This window comes from Lonchura striata, chromosome 1 (assembly GCF_050655825.1).
Source record: "Lonchura striata isolate lonStrDom1 chromosome 1, ASM5065582v1, whole genome shotgun sequence".
In the NCBI taxonomy this organism is placed as follows: domain Eukaryota; kingdom Metazoa; phylum Chordata; class Aves; order Passeriformes; family Estrildidae; genus Lonchura; species Lonchura striata.
The window spans coordinates 11097357-11115359 of NC_140703.1; the positions used below are offsets into that span (position 1 = coordinate 11097357).

General features: G+C 37.7%; 1 protein-coding gene across 14 annotated transcripts in view; it reads left to right on the forward strand.

Annotated features, from left to right (window-relative positions):
* Window positions 1-18003, forward strand: part of ROBO2 (roundabout guidance receptor 2) — a 1020426-nt gene that overhangs the window by 873163 nt on the left and 129260 nt on the right. For all 14 annotated transcript variants that reach the window (XM_085589808.1, XM_085589815.1, XM_085589834.1 and 11 more), the window contains one exon: window positions 9249-9387. In XM_085589808.1, coding sequence (XP_085445934.1) covers window positions 9249-9387 — 139 coding nt within the window. The remainder of the gene's footprint in view (window positions 1-9248; window positions 9388-18003) is intronic.

The window sequence follows — 18003 nt, forward strand, 5'->3', positions numbered from 1 at the left end:
TGTTTTTAAGAGGGCCTGAAACAGCTTTTTCTCCTGTAATCCAGGACAGCATTTAGATTTTTGGTGCTGCTGAATTAAAAATGAATAAGCTTCCTGTGTGAAAGGGCTTCTAGACCTGATGGGTGAGGCAAGAAGTTGGTTGTTAGGAGCACTTGCCCCATGGTTAGGGCCCAGAGCAAGAACAGAGTAATAACCCAACCTAGAGCTGGATCCATCCTGCTAACAACTGGATAAGAAGCAAAGCCACAGAATCATGCTGTGGTGCATCCTACGGTCATAGGAATTAGTCAAGAGGTTCTGAGCAAACAAAGGGAAGATCAATAAGGAAGAAACCCTTGTTGATAAGGAAAATATGTCATGCTGACAAAAGAGACAGCAATAGTGTTAATGTTCCGTCCTACTACACCTCTTTGATACGGTACTGAAATTCCAAACAAGACCCTTTGAAACCCCAGAGAGATGTTTAATAGAAATCCTAAGGTCCTTTGGGAAGCAGATACTCCAGAGTTTTTCACCTTCTCCCTGATATGGTGCACTGGAAAACCCAGTCACACATCCCAGTTTTTGCATGTATGTGCAATTCAGCATTTGTTTATTCACTTAAAAAATATATATATATTATATGAATCACAAAAGTCAGAGAAAGATTTTTGCTAGACAAGATCCATGAATTTCTGAGGATATGCTGCTTTTCAGCATTTCAAGACTAAAAAGGTTTCCACTCCAACTGGTTTGTTGTGGATTCATGGAAACACGTGGCTTTTAAAGGCAGAACTATTATACCTCGCAAAAAAAAATCAGAAAAAAAAAAAACAAAACCAAAAAACAGAGAATGGATCTCTGTAAAATTAAATGCCTTTTGCAGCCAGTCTGTTGTAGTTGTAGCTTAATACAGATGCAAAAGAGACATGACATATCTCCTTCATCAGTTTAAGTACTGCTAATCTCTGGTAATACTCCCTGTGGATAGCAAGCAGATTGCAGTCCTAAACTACAAAGCCTTAAGAAATCCTTAAGAAAATAGTTTGTTAAAAAGCATTGAACTGTAGGAATGAAAACTGAAATGTGCCTGTAATTTCATATCCTGCTATGAAACTTATTAGGTTCATCTTGATATGTAAAGTAATACATAACCAATTACAATATTCTAATTTTTTTTACAGAGCATAATCATAGCAATCAACTTGCAAAAATACAATCTAAAACTATTTGGTGAATACCAAACAAAATCAGCAATAAATGAAATTAGATATTTTAATCTTTCTTAATTGTGTTAGACTACCTGAAGAAAATTGTATTTAAAATTCCCTACGGTGGTATATTCCTTCTGTCTGAGTATCCCAAGATACCTCCCCACCTTCCTTTTTGCAGTGCAAGAATGGCATGCAGGAAGCAGGTGCTTAGGTTGTGACCTGCTGTCTCACAAGGTGGTTTGGCTGCCCTGTGCCCATTTCCTGGCCCTGAAGCTCTGTGCTGCTGCACTGGGCTCACTGTAACATCGTGTCCAGGGTAGTCCTGGTCCTCTCCATACAAAAGGAGGGGATTTGCCCATGCTTTCCAGCAGTTATATTCCATTTTTGGACTCTAGGCAGCAGCCTATGTGTGAGCAGGGATGTACACAGTGACTGGAGAGCATTATCCATGGTGTTTCCAGGAAGCAATGTATCTACTGGACAGTCCAATCACTCTAAACACTCACAATAAATCAAATAAATCCAATGACTCTGGGAAACATCAGATTGGCTCTGTGTGTTCAAATTGGCTTCACTGAGTGCAGGAAAAACCACCAGGATCGTATGTTAGGTCCATAGCCTACCTCTAATATGAGTCATGGGTCTGAGGAACATGGGAATACTGCAAATGTTGATGAAAAATATGCTAGAAATACTTATATGCAATTCATGTGCCAAACTGTAACTGCTTTGAACATATTTGAAAATGGACTTCACAATAAAAATAAGGAGATCTTGACTGAGTGACTTGGAAAAAAATTTAATAAGGGACTGGAAAACTTATAGCTGGTGCTGATTTCAGAATGGAATGTATATTAATTAGCTGATAAGTTATGTCTTCATTCCTTTCCCAAATAACAACCTTCCAAACCCTTTCCACAGTGTGAAGGGAGCCTTAGTAAACATATTATGTAGGAAAAGGAACTGGTTCATACTAGCTCTCAAACCTTTCCAGAAACCATCTACTTGTTACTTTTGGCATTGCAAGTTTTTCTGTAATACCTGAAGTTAACTTCTGCATGTGACTTGTGACAGATCTCTGGCTTCCTGCACAGTAAATTTAGCTTGAGGCATTGCCTCTGGAAAAACTGAGTCAGTGTAGTGGGAACTGGTGGCCCAAGGGGAACAGCATGGAAGCCTACTCTGAAAGATTACACTTTTCCTGAATTTAAAAACAATAAAATAAAACTGGTCATAAGAACCTTGAGAAGCAGTAGGGGGAGAAAATAAAATTTTCCCATGTGCAGAATATGTCCACTTGGCTAGGTACCCATTTAATAACCTTTACTGACAGATAGTTATGAATAATACATGTAGAACTTCCACTTTTTTCCCAATTTTACCTGCATAGGAAGCATTGTTTTCAACATTTAGGCACTCTTAACAGTAAACTGGTTGTGTCAATGTAGATTGCATTAGTTTTGTTCCCAAGTCATGATTCCTCTATTAGCAGAAAATTGGCAAACTTTCATAGTAAAATACCATAAAGATCATATAAGCAGAGCTATCCAAAACTGTGTTTTGAATAGTGACAAAGATGCACTACGTTTTGTTAGTCTTCTTTTTTCAAGCATTACTGCTAGTTTTTTGCCTTTATGAGGCTCCAAGGGGTAATCTTGGAGTAAAGCACAAAGACAGGGTCTGTCACAGTCTTAAGTTGCATTTTAATGGAAGTTAATAACCTCAGTCCTAATGTTCACAAAAAGAGGCAGCATGGGACTTGATTATTGTGTGCACACTATTCTAAAGGCCAATTTCCAAAGTGTAAGTGATACAAATTAGGTTGCATTGCTTGTGTTTGGGCTCATAGCCCTTGGCTGAACAGAATTAAAGCAAGATGCAAAACAGAAACAGTTTAATTCCAATTTGTAAGAAAGCTTTGTTTGTAAATACATAATATGGAGCCAGAAATTAAATAAAGTAGGAATTACTCTTTATGATAACCTTTATCATTTTGTCATGCTACTTCACCATTCTGAGATAAGTTTTCAAGTTAACTGTTTCATGTTCTTCTATTTCCCTTTGCACTTAAAATGGCATGTTTGAAGAGGATGCACAAAGGTATATCTTGTATATTGATTCTCAAGCTCAGTGAAATCAATGAAAGCCATAGTATATCAGTTTCAAGAGGCTGGCATTGAGCAATGGAAAAAGATATATTTAGAAGAGCCTCAAAAGAATATAAAGCATAAGTAAGAGTAAAAAATATCTTTAAAAGATATCTCAATTTGGACATATTAAAGATTGTTTTGTATTAATCTTTGATTTTATCTTTGGTATCTGAAGCTTTTTTCAGCTAATAAGGTCCTGTGGGATGAAGAGGTATTCTTGTCTGATGCTTGAGGAAGTATTTGTGTTTGATGTTTTGTAGATATTGTCAGACTGAAAGAGAAACCCTAGTTTCAGAAAAAGAATGACTATGATGACATGGTGTTACAAGAAAAAAAATCCCCTAAATCCCTTTAATGAAGACACTGTGCCCTATTTTGCTTTTTTGAGCTTTGCCTATGTGGAAGGCCTAAGCTGAGTCTTGACCCATTCTATCCTGGAAAGCTTTATCAGTCACGTGGAAAAATCTACCAAAACCAGGTATACATTCATAGGTCAAGACAGAGAAATTAGCAGGGTATATTTTGTCCTTCAGATCAAATCTCCTCCTGGTTTTCTTCAAATCCCTGTATTTTCCACTTGCATTCTACTTATGGCAGTTAGCAAAAAGCCAGTTTAGCTTTAGATTATTTGTTATCCGCAGATACCAAGAAGTTGTTATAGAATAACAATACAGCTCTGAAAAAAGTGTCTGATTTGGTCCCCAAAGTCTGTATGTAACAGTCAGTAAAAACTGTAAATAACATGATTGTAGACTTATATAAAAGGAGAAAACCACTAGCAACTGATAACATTCATTTTGCTGCATTTGGCTCTTACTGGTGTTCCATGCCTTTACTGTGCAAGCTCATCACACCTTGGGTGCTGTTTAGAGTGTAGGAGTTTGAGATGTCTACATGAGTGCTTATTTCTCAAATGAAAAAGGGGAAAGTGCCTGAAAAGATACAGTAGAAGAATGTCTATAAATATAAAACCACATTCTTTTGCAATTCTATTTTCATTTATTTGGCCAACATAGGTAAATTTAGTGAGGTTGTAATATCCTGTCTTCTTCCACATGTTCTCTTTTTGTCAGAGAGCTTTGCTTCATCCAGATCACATTGCATTTAATAAAATATATATGCCATTGACAGCATTCTGAAGTGAAACATACTTCCAACCATCTAATGTTTCCTTTTTTTCCCTTTTGAATCAGAATGCTAAAGTGCAAAAAGCTTTTAAATGTAACTACTTCCTACTAAATCCCTCCCCAAAATCTTTTCATTTGTGTTTTAATGTTCTTTTTAGAACACAAAAACATTTTTAAAAAATGATGCCTTCTATCCAGCAAAGACAGGGAAAACAAGAACAATTCTAAATCAGATTGAGGCTCTACATTATGAAGACTATCAAATCCTTCATTCAAGCAGTTGCCTCAGCAGAGAAAATATATTAAGGTAGTTAGGATCATTTTAATTAGATTGAGACCCCATATATGGTTGTCTAACTTTTTGAGGAACACGAAAAGGGCAATAATACATCTGAAGGTCATCTGAGTCTCTCTAATAGACTGTGAAACTCAGACCAATTGTTAAATATGGGGAAAATTGAGTTCTGAGGTTAACTTGTGTCAGCACCCAGAGCAAGAAAAGCATTTTGCTGTTTCTGGCTCAGATCTGTAGGTATCCTTGCAGCACATACTTCGAGCTCTGCAACAGATTGTAGGTGTGTGTCCAGATTGCATTAACAATCCCCTTTTATAACTGCAAGCAAAGTTTATTCTGAAGTAATAAAGGTCACCCTAGTAATAGCATGACTGGTTGACATGACATATAACCATGACCTATTTTATAGTTCTCTTCAAAGATTTTTAATATTCATCAGAGAAAGTCTGGGAAGTGGGTACTTTATTTACTCAGTGAAAGCTTATAAAATAGCTATATTAAAATTTTTATATATGCCTATGATTTTAATTTATCACCCTTTCTTGTTGTTTCTCAAATATATTGTGCTCTGTATGCTGTTGACAGAGTAACAATATTTAATTATACCACAAAGCTTTATTTATGGTCAAACCATTTCAGAAGAAAAAATATTATTTTTTTTTCCCCAAGACTAGCTCTGAAACTAAGTTTGACCTGGCTGTGCACAGAAACCTTCTTTATTTAGCATGCTTGGGCAAGCAGTGCTCTGTCTCCTGAGAGATTAACATTGTAAGCAAGTTCTGCAGGTGACTCAAATCCAGTTAATCTCACATAAAGAATGTTAATTGCATTGGCAATGGCATTCACTCTGATCACTTTATAGCTGTATAATTAGCTATTGGACATATTCAAGGGGCTTTCTGAGTGATACAAATACAGGAAGCACCATAAGAGATAACTTGTTCTTTCCTGATTCACGCTGTGCAAAATGCAGAGATGATGCAAAAATGGAAACAGCAGTTGTTGGTATTTGCGTGTCCTTGCTAACTGGGCTCTGTGCTTACACAGCTATTAATTTTCCAGCAAATTCTTAAATGTTTTTGAAAATATACAGTTTTAGAAGCTGATATGAAACAAACATGTGTGTATTCTCCTAAATTGCCTTGATATGGAATCCAATGATTTATCTAATGACCTCAGGGCCATTTACTTTTTCCTCAGCTGGGTTCTCCTTAAAATGAGACAAGAATTTATTTTCTCATCTCCTGTACAGGAGAATTTACAGCTGCAAGTAGCTGTATGCACATTCTCATTTCTATGCTGTTTACACGCAGCTTTTGTAAACCTGGTCTAAAATGATTTTTGTATGCAGATCAAGCACAGACAAACACAGAGTTGTTTAAATTCAGTGAGGATGAACTAGGGTCTCTAAAGCACCAATTAGAATGCTGATATGGATTTAAATTTCTTCATTTAAGATCATGTCTTGAAAACCAAATGCCAGAATGAAGATTATTCTGTATGAGCTGAGAATAGGAGTTGGCCTAAGCTCTTCTTAGGAGAGAAGTTGTGAAAAAGATGCTGTTGCAAATTTGCAGAAAGTGTCATTAAAATATTCCCATCCAGATTCACATGGTTACAGATGGGCCAAGTATGTTGCTTAGCATTAGGATTAAAAATGGGGTTTTTTTGCTTTGTCCAGTTGTAATAAGTTTATCAAATTAAAATGGCTTTATTCAAAATTTTCCATGCCTAACTGGAAAACTGATTTTAGTTGACAAAATGCAATTGACAAAATAATTCGCTCTTCTGTAAGAATGTTGAAGTTCTTGCAGTTTGGAGGCCAAGGGGATACTTAGAGTGAAATGGGCAGGAATGAGAGGAATGGAGGAAGCTTTTTGTCCTGAAGTGCAGGTGCCTCATACTGGATATCACGTACCTAAAATATGTTGGGAAATAGCTACACTATTTTTTTGGCTTGTCCAGACAATTTTCACTAAACTTAAACAAATATGGATCTGCCTAAAAAAAAAAAAAAGTAATAATCATCAATTCATACATCAGAGAACCCATAAATGAAGATCTGGGCAGCATTTTCCTGTATCTACACTGTGTTCCTGCTGCTGTCACTGTCCTGGGAGGATCCTTGGGTACTTCAGCTGATTTTTCTTGTGTTAATTTTGTGGATGGGCTGTATTTGGGTGACCTGGGGAAAAGGAGCTCCAGTTTAAGTGCAGATCAAACACTCAGTGGAGAAGAGTCCATTTCCTGTGAGGTATGAAAAAGGAGAGGCATGGTAGTTGGAAGGGGATCTGGACTTGAGAACTTGCTGGGTTCCAGGTGTGAAAAGTGATCTTTCTGGGCTAAAAGAAAAAGATAAAATGACTAAAGAAACAGCAGCTGAATAGGTCTTGTACGCAGACTTGAAAAATTACAAAGAGCTGGATATGGCTTGTACACTGACTTAAAATGGGAAATTATAAAGATTTCAATATAAGCAGAGAGGCTAGAAGTGAATTTACTTGCCCAAACATTGCTGGAATCTGAAGATCCTGGGCAGGAATAGGAATAGGACAAAAGCAATGGCTTGGGGAGAAGAATCTTTGCCCGTTAGCCATGCTTTTATCTCTATCATCTGGAAAGGTGCTATAGATTCTTGAGCATGTCTATTCTTCTGCTGACAAAATATGATTTCCCCTGCCAATAGGTTTCCCTGCTAATAAGGAATTCCTGTGTGATGCTGTCACTCATTTACATAATTACTAACAGGTGGTTTTGTGTTCCTCATTTTCTGATTGATACTCCGATTTGTAAAAATGATGAACACTTTTTTGTCTGCAGTTGAATTAATGGAAGCTGAGCTTTGAACACACAAAATTAAAACTTCATTTCCATCCAACACCTCCTCATCCTCTCAAAAAAAAAAAAAAATTGTCAGTTTTGTGGCTCATCAAAATTGTCAGTTTTGTGGCTAATCAAAATTTAGCAGATACTTTTTATCTTGCATTCTAAGATCTCTATCGTACCTCAGAGAGGAGCTATGAAAATAAGTGAGGTGATTATAAAGCATTAAGATAGGTGTAATAGAGGTCATGAGGAAATTAATAATTCTGTCTTTGAAATACATTTTGAGTAGTAAGGTAGCAGGCCACCCTCTAAACAGTACAACTAAAGCAAAATATTAAACACCTAATTATATATTATTATAAATATTAAACACCTAATTATTATATTAAATGAATACCAACAATCTGGAGATGTTTGGGGGAAAAATAGTGTGTGAACATAAAATTGCAACCAGTCTCATAAGGCATCATAAACAGAAGGGAAGTGATTAAAAGACATGCAGACAGCCTTAATTCTGCCAGTAAGTGTGGCCTGCTTTATATTGCAACCTTTATAATGTTCTTTTCACTTTTTAAATAAATTATTTGCATATAATAATCGTGCATAACAAACCTGTAAAATTAACTCTGTAGTTATCAAGATAAATTTCCTGAGTCAGAATCTGGTCTTGCTTGTATTTGTGTGAATTCTGAGTAATTTTTTTAAGTGACATCATATCCCTTAACTTGCTGAGAGTGAAATATGAAACATAGTGTGTAACCAGTTTTATATGTCCTTATGATAAATCCCTGTCTTGAGTGGAAATACTGTTTCACATAAACCCAGCCTTATAATGGTTTGACTAGCATAAATAATTTCTGACAATAAAAGTGTGGTATGGCTGAGAGGACAGAACAAAATTTGTTCCTTCCAAAGACAACTTGGAAACTAACCCCAGTGACATCCTTTCAAATTAAATTACCGGTACTTGGATTTTGTAGCAGTACAACTGAGATCAGATTGTGGCTCTGCATCTGGATTTTAAGCAGGCCTGTACAGCATTATGGTGATTAATACTATTTGTCGCTGTGCAGCCTAACATAACAAGGGTAAACACAAGTTATTATTCAGACCTTAATTTGGTTTTCCATGGTGAAGTTGGCGATGGGGATCGGGGAATCTCTGTCCTGCGCACAACAGTTCACAATTGCCTGAGGTGCATATCACAGAGCTTAAATTTTCCTCTGAAGCATCAAGGTATTGATCACTGCCAAAGGCAGGCTGGCTCCATGGGCAGCTCATACATGGCTGCAGCAGGAGCTCCCAGCTCGGGCTTTGTCTGCAGTGCTGCAGAGCCACAGCTTTTCCAGGGAAGGGCACGGCCTCAGAGGCCACTCTGCTGTCTGGCAGGTGGCCCGTCAGTCCTGGCACAGGCTGCCTTCTGGTCCCCCTTCCCATCCTCTTCCTGCTGGAGGGTAGGATGGGACAGCCCTTGCCTCTCCAGCCTGGCAGCCCTCTTCCTAGCGCTTTATGCACATCATCAGTTCCACTTGTCTGAATTTGTGGAGCTCAGCCTCCTTTCTGTTTGATGGATGGGTAAGCAGCAAGATGCTGAAAAGTCAAAAAGTGTTCATTTCAGCCCTCTGACTCACTGTGGAATTTTAATGTCTCTTTCCAGAGCGGCCCACGTTTCTCAGGCGACCGATTAACCAAGTGGTGCTGGAGGAGGAGGCCGTGGATTTTCGGTGCCAGGTGCAGGGGGATCCCACACCCACAGTGCGGTGGAAGAAAGATGATGCAGACTTACCAAGGGGAAGGTGAGAGCCACATTCACATTCACTTTCTGTCGGAATCTGAGGTATTGTAGAAAGTCTCTGTCTGTCACCCCGCTGCCAAAGCAGAAGCCATAATTGGTCTGTGCTGGTTTCCAGGTTGTTTATTCTGTTTATCTCTCACATGTTCTGCTGCCCTGCCCAGCTCTGTCCTGCAGGGCAGCGTGTGGGGCTCTGCCCTCAGTGGGATGTTACCAACATTAAATACCAGAACCTCCCTGGGCTGGATTTACAATAACGTGCCAATATCTGTCACCTACGTTGGACAGTGTGTCCCCAGCCTGAACCAACAGAAAAATGCCAACACCACAGTGAAACATGGAGGGCATGAAGAAGGAGAAAAAGGACAAGACACACCCAATTTCCTCCATCTTGTCCCCTTTGGGCCCCTAATCTAGAATCCTAAAATTTTACTTTTGCACCTGTGCCACACTTAATTATTACTTATATCAAACATTCAGAGCTGGTAATTGATCCTGTGAGATTGAAAACTCTTTTGCATGGACAGAGATCACAGACAGTGTCTCTGGGGGCTCTGTCCAGGGGGGTTCCTGACCCCTGCCAGGGTCCCAGACCTTCCAGGGCAGCCAGAGGAATGCCCTGGACTCCCACAACTTTCATATTTCAACTCTTGCACAATGCTGGACTCCATCCCTGCTACTAAAGAACATTGTGTCCAAGATTTACTTCCCACATTGCTGCTCTTTTGGCACTACAAATCTTGTTCCAGAGGCAGCTGTGCAGGGAAGCCCAACCTGGGTAAATTGTCCAGGTAATGGATTCCTGTGGAGGAAAAAAAAGTGATGTGTAGGTGTTGTGAGCACATGGGTATTCAGTGAATTTATTGGAGACAGTAAAATGTTTTAGGACTGTAATGGTGATAGTAGCCTTCAGAATGTGCTGATACCAAGAGGGAGAAAACTTGGCAGGAAAGTTGCTCTGTTGCACTGGCAAGGTGAATTACAAGCAGAGCATGGTGGGCTTTGCTGGCTCCTCTGTTCATGTGTGTTAAGTCTTGGAGAGAAACCTTCCTCCTGAGGAAACAAAAAGCCAAAATAGCAGAAGTGTAAAGCAGAGTTTAAATCTGGAACAGGCCCCCTGTGTTCAAGAAAGATTAATTTAGTCTGGAACAAACAAGGACAAAATTTTAGTGAGTAGGGGAAGGGAGTCTCTCCTGCAAAATGGTTTTAAATTAGTTTGGCTCCTTTCAGCTAAAAGAGCAGTGTTTGGTCCTCATTTTCTGGAACTCTTTCTTGTTTTGATGCTGAATCATTATTTCATTAAAAAATCTCAACATGGAAATAGCTTTGGGAACAGGAATTAGAGCCCAGGTCTCCACAACCCAACAAGTCTTTCTGACGTTGAGTCCTGATTTATTTTTGCACAGTTTTAGTTTTAGCAGTAGATATGAATAGTGCTTCTTTCTTTTTTCGATGTCAGGATGGATTTTTCTCTTTGCTTGCTCTTTAACTACGTGTTGTTGAGTAGTCCATAGTAAATACATTGTGTTTCTGTGATGTATTCTTGCTTTTGTGCTACTTCTGTTGTTTTAAATCATGTCTGCTTCTAGGTCTCATAAGCAGAAGTAATAGATGATGAACCCACAATGTCTTTGGTTAGATTGCATTTCTATTAGATATTTTTAGTGACTGTATCCCTTCTTTTTCTCCCACATATGCACTTCAGAGGCAAATGCCTCTGATAATTAGTATTATTTCTATTATGCATGCTTTCTATTCTATAATTTTTCATTTATATAGCAAGATATGTGAGCATATATTCACTGTCCAAAGAGAGAACATTTCCAAACCATGCTGCATGATACTTAATCAAGGAAGATAAGCTTGGAACCTCTAAACCAAAAGCTATTGTGGTTTTTTTGAATATTTTAATACCAGCAAAGAAAATTGCCCAGGTATAGTCTGAATGAATGGATGGATGAAGAAATTATGATATCAAAATTTTATAAATTAGGAAAGCAAGTCAAAATGATTTCTCATTGTTGAAAATAAGGGATTTTTTTTTTTTTGAGGTAAAAGACAAACTGTGCTCCTGTATTTTAAGCATTTTAACATCTACAATGATATATAAAACCCTCAAGGTTTTCCCTTTGTTATTCTTCCCACATGCATTCTCTTCTGAGGAGATCTCTGAGCTATTTCTCTTATAACTTTCAATATAAATTTCCTGTTTCTATAGCTAAAAATGTTCTTTGCATATCTGTCTGTTTTCATTTTTTCAATTTCATTTTGGCTTCATCCCTAGATTTCAAGACAATTATAGTAGGTACCTGTTTCAACAATTACAGAAGATTTTAAAATCTGTCTGTTGTTGATTCAGCTTTCAAAAGGGTCTAGTTCAGTGACAATGAAGTGGAACAAACTGAATTTTTGTATGCATTTTGTTTCTGTAGCTTGCTCCTGGTGAGTGCCAGAATCAGTGACAGTGGATTCATAGTCTTTCAGAAATCCTAGTCTGTTTTTCCACCTTAACTTGTTTTAGTGTTTTTAGTGACTCATGGGAAAGCAAAAAGTAGTGCCAGTGATTTCTGGTGACAAATGTGAACAGTATTGCTACACTGAGTGGTGTGTGGAGTAGTAATTGGAAAATAATTTCAGGCTGTTAAAGCCCTAATTATAAAGGTCCCAGATGGACTCTAAGCATCTCCAGTTGCAACTGGATTAAATGAGAAAAAAACCCCAACTTCTAAAGAAATTACCATGTTTGAAAACATGACTCTTTATAAAAAAATAATTTGGCTATTTGTCAAATTGTGTGTGTAATTGCTCAGGAGTATATAAATAACCATGCTTCAAATCTGAGATTAAACAGTTTATTCTTATAATGCAAAACTTCATTCCCAATTTCAGTTGTTTTGAACCGATGATGTAAATCAATTATGATAGTTTGTATTTTGAATTTAAAACCTTAAAGTGGTTCCTTAAGTGGCAGTTTTTAAAATGCCTGGAAAATATTGGTCTCACTAGTGGTCAAAGGAAGTTACTTATCCAACATTCTGTAGGCCTGATTTGAGATTTCAGACTATGATATATATGTTACAGAACTCCTCTGTGTATGACTGGGCAGGAATTAAACAAATTATAAATACTAGGTGAAAACAGTAGTGTGAGTAATGTATGATAACTGTTTTCATAGTTCTTTTGCACCATTGTGATAAAGAATTATTTATGTTCTTCAGTGCTTAAAATTTTTGTTACAGCCTAAATTGGTCCCAGCAAATTAATATCCTGTTGATCTTAATGTTGATACTGCACCAACAGGGAGAATCAAAATCCAATGTGAAGTCTAGGGTATGTAAAGCCTTTTCCCAGAAGCTGTCCACTTCAAATCAGTGACCCAAGACTGAAATGCATTGTGAATCAAAGGCACATGGCGTATATTTTATTTTAATTGCTCTAAAAATTCAGCCTCACACCACAGCCTCCACAGTACACAAAGGGTGGGGAATAGTTAATCAAGTATGACTCATGTCAAACTACTGGAGGTGAACAGGATGTTGTGGGGTCACCAGTCCTAGGCCTTTGGCTGCAATATGAGGTTCACTATTCCATGAATAGAATTTTTTCTCATTATAAGTGACATGAGGAAATGGCACAAGGATTGTGTCAAAGTGACTCAGACAATTGTGGCTATGCATAATGATTAAGACCTACTGAAAATTAAATAAAATTTGTTTTTATGCATTGAAATTTTTTTCCAGATACATGTTCAGGTATCTTTCCCTTTGATGTCTTCCCAGCAAAAATAGAGATTATACTTTCCTTCCAAGGAGCTGATGGTCTCTTGCGTGGTAAGGAACTCAATATGGCCTGGATCAACTTTTCATTCATCTACATTTTAGTCCGGGTAACAGGAAGAAAATTACATTATTTGTGAGCCTACACTATGAGAGTGGCAGATCTATGACTAGCAATTTAATAACATTTGAATAAGGTTTGTACAGTGTTTCATGTCTTCAAATTTTCTAGCGAAGCCGAGGAGAGCAGCTGCATGGTCTGTAATTATATAGCAAGTAATAAGTACTTTTTTTTTTTTAAGGAAGTGAAGAGATTTTCAATTACAAGTCAAAATTTATGACACACTATAATAACTGTTTAAACCTTTTATACAGAAGAAGTTAGCAGTGCCAGTTCTTCGTCAGAGTGAGGTTAGCTCAGCAAATGTATTTTTCAGTTGCCTTAAAAATGACTGAGTAGCAATCACATAGGCCTTTTTTTGCATTCCAGCCCAGAACAGCTGTTTTAGCTCAGTAAATACATCTTTAATGAAATTACAACCTGCTCTTTTAAGTTGCATTTACAGGCTCTGTCTGATTAGATGGATATTGTAATAGAGATGAAAAGTGGCAACTGCACTAACAGGGAGAGGTAGTTGTTTTATGTGCCACCCACAAAATGGGAGTGTGGGCAGAAAAATCCAGAGTGATGCTTCAGAAGGAAAGTGGTGTGTAGTTTCCACAAGGTGTATTGCTAAGTGTTAAGAGATTGTAGGTTATTAAATGACACCGAGCAGTAACACGCAGCAGTGAAGATCATAAACAGCACAGTAAGGTTTCTTATTTGCTGGAGATTAGGAATGTTCATTAAAAATTATTTGGGAATAAGTATTCTTAAAGCACAGAGTTAATGTATTCTAAGATATGTGTTAGCTGCAACAGCACAAGACTGTGTAGGTGTTAGTTTTGCTATGCTTTTAAAACTGGTCACTTTTTTTAATGCATATGCATAGTCTGGGCAGAAATGCTGTCTGCCACACTTCTGATAGAGCTTAATGAAAAAGCACACCTATAACTTCTCTGCTTTCCTCCATGACTTCTTGTGAGTCCAAAACTAGGCACATAACACGACATTTTAAAAATATCTCACTCCCTTCCAGATGCAAATCTTTGAAATGGATCTAAACACAACTGTCAGCAAACCCAATGAACTAAGAAAAGCTGGATTTTTTAAGAAAAGATCCAAAAAGAGCCTGATAGCCTGAGAAGTTTTGCATTTTTATTACTCCATTGTGACCCTGGCTGGATGTTGCGTGCTCCCCAAAGCCTTTCTGTTTTTCCTTTCCCAGCTGGATAGCGGGCAGAAAAAATGAAAGGTTTATGGTTAGAGATAAGAATGGGGAGAGATTACTCATCAGTTAGTGTCATGGGCAAAACAGACTCAACCTGGAAAAAAAATAGTTCAATTTACTGCCAGTCTAATCAGAAAAGGATAATAAGAAATAGGACCAAATCTTAAAAACACCCTCCCCCCACACTTTTGCTTGACAGGGAGAAGGGCTTGTGGTCAGTTCGTCACACCTTGTCTTTGCCACTGCTTCTTCCTCACGGAGAGGAGTTTGCTGCTGTGCCTGGAGTTCCTCCTCCCCTCCTTCTTCACTGACCTTGATATCTGCAGAGTTGTTGCTCTCTCATGAGAGATTTGGTGGGCACCTTGCACATACCCACCACATCCTGACCATAAGATAAGGTTCTGTAAGCAAGACAGACAGTAATTTTTAAGAATAAATAGTGGTGCTCCATAATTTCATTTATATTCTGTGGATAGGATATTGAGGTATTTAACTCCAGCCCCCTCTAGAAACAACCAAGGGGAGAATGACCTTTCAGTGAAATATGAGTTAATAACACTACAGCACTGTGTGCTTTCTTTGAGTTAATATCTGTGCAGATTGTAACAAAATGCAGTCTAATGTGTATTGAAAATTAATTAGAATAAAGAATGTGTTTTAGTAATGTAATGAATATAATCTTTGGTTACACCAGAAAATTTCTATTGCAATTAATAACAATTAACGGTTTTAAATGAAGGGTCGGGGGAAAAGGATGTTTTTCATATTAACTATATCACATGTACTATTTGTCATCTCTGGTTAGATCCTGTATGATTTGCATGTTCATCTTTTTTTCCTTAAGCTAAAGCATTAAGGAGAGATTAGTCCCTTTATGAGAAGCATAGGGGGGAAGATTGGATGTTCGTAATAGCTTGTCAAAAAGAGACAGTGAAAGAAAGAGGTTTAGTATGGTATCTGTATCCTTACATACATCTGGAGGCAGGAGAGCAGGTTTGCAGAGGATGTTGTTGCAGATGTCTGGCACAGAGAGAGCTGCTCTGTAGCTTGCAGAGTCTGTGGGGCACAAGTGAGCACTGGCAGGTCTCAGCCAAGTGCAGTTAAGTATCTTTTCAGCTGTTATATTGAACCCTTGGAGGAAACTTCTGTAAAATCAGAGATACCATTTAGAGATAGAGAAGTGATGAGAAGTAAAATGGATGCAGGGGTTGGTTAATTTTTGTGCATATAACATCAAGATGATGTACCCCAGTGATGGTACGGTGCCCCCTCCTGTAGCACTTTTGGTTGAGTATCCCTTTTCTCTGATTGCTATTTTGCCTGTCACTGAACCCTTCCTTCTCTGCAAGTGGAAATATATTCCTTACAGTCGTATGAAGAGTACATGCCCAAGTGAATGTGTAAATGACAGCATTTTTTTACATTTTAAATCCCTCAAAATTTGACATTGAGTAAAGTCCTATAATTGCATCATCCCACAGTTACCCCAGGGGTTTATAGTCTAACCCAGGAGTTGCCTGCCATTCCATTTTTCTGAAATATTAAATGCTGTGAGCAAAAGTGGTAGATGTGTGTCGCTGCTAGACTGATCAGCAGAGAAACAGTTAATAACGTTGACATTTAAATTGTCTTCATGTTAAGTGTCAGTTCTCACCACAGAGCCGAAGAAGAGCTATTGTTTCAGCCAGTCTGTTTGCAGATTCATGAAAATACTCTCCAGTTGCTTACATAAGGGTCAAGGTTGGAAAAATAGCTTTACAACTCCATGGACAGCAGCCATAAAGGAATTGTGTCAACTAGCACTCCTGCCTGCATGTTTTCTCTTTGTGCTGTGTGAACTATTGGTGATCTATGAAGTGATCACTGACAGTGCACTAGAAACAATATTGTCACAGAAGAATGTTGTTATTTCTTTTTATTCTTTCTTATTCTGCAGCCTAAAATAGTTAAATTTCAGAGCATTAATGAAGTCACTAGAAGAGTTCAGAAACAAAATTTCATGCCAGTTGTAATAGCCTCAGACATGGGTTTATCTGAATTTTCCACTCACAGAAGGCTGCAGTAAAAAGCAGTCTTGCAGGAAGAGGACACAGTGAAATTTAATATGGAATTTCATTCAAAATACTCCTACTGGTGCTTAAATATTTCTGTAGTGTCAAGAAAAGGAAAGTGTACTACATAAAAGCTTAGTAATCACATGGTTTGTATACTGTATTTATAAATTTTATAAATATTAAGGTAGCCTTCTTTCTATTATCATTTTATTAACCATTAAAATCATAAAATTAAAAAGTAAAGATAGTTAATTTTACAGGGTTTTTTCCATGAAAGCCTCAAGAAAAGAGGGAGGATGAAGCTCTTAGTTACCTTCAAGTGGGAGTAAGATTCGAGAGCTCTAACCACTGATGCTACTGGAATATCTGGCCTGCAGGGATTTCTTCTCCTTTAACACATTCCATCTCTCCATGAGATACAAAACTTGTCATCTGAGTTAAAAACAAATTAACTTACACTGTCAGTGAAAACACTTTAATGGTAAAGTTTTAAGCCTAAAAATTATTTCAAGTTCCTATCAGTAAGTTCTATGTTGATAATTGCTTAACTAGCAAAATGTACTCTTTAAGAATATGACTTCTGGCTCAATTGAAGGCACTTTCATTACAACATTACCATGACTTCATCTTTAATTGCCACTTCAAAGTTGGTTACTGATTCAAAATACAGATTAGGAAATATTTCATTTCTCTGACAAGTTTATAGTAATCTTGCATGTGCTTTAGGCAAATAATAAACAGGCAAACACAAATTTAGTTTATCTCATACTACTCATGATCTGTGGGCTCATGTTAAAAAAATGCATCAAGCCAAGTTTAGTGGGTGCATGGTGCCAGTCTGGTCTCAAATCTTCTTACTTTGTTCCAGTCCATGCAGTAACATTTCAATTTCTCAAAAGCTGAAATGGACAAAACCAGATAACTCTGAGCATCAAGGGTGCTTTTCTGAGGGATGAATTTATGACATAGGCATTAATAATATAAATCTCCCTGACTGCCTGACAAATGTGTCTCATCTGTGAGGGAAAGGACTGCTCTGGGTGATGGGAGGATAGGTCTCCATGCCAAGTGATGACAAGGTCTCTTAGATCACTCTTCCACCAAAGCTCCAGTTTCTGAAATGTGGAGCTCTGTCTGGAACTAAAATCAAATCAGAAGCCCATTTTGAGTAATTATCATGTAGTAATTCCTTATGAGTACACTTCCATGTCCAAACAGAGATGTAAAGGATCTCTGCATAAGTTTAGATAGGATTTACTGAGTCATTGATTCCCAGACATATGTTTTGTTGTTAACTGCTGTTTGTTTCCAAACTATTTCAAAGAGAATCAAAAACCAGTCTCAATTTGCTTTCTTGGTTTTCTGAGCACATGGCTCCTGATTTTGTAAGAGACTATGCATTTTTATGTGCAGTCACACCTGTCTGTTTGCATATAAGAACAGTGCTGTGGAGTGTAAT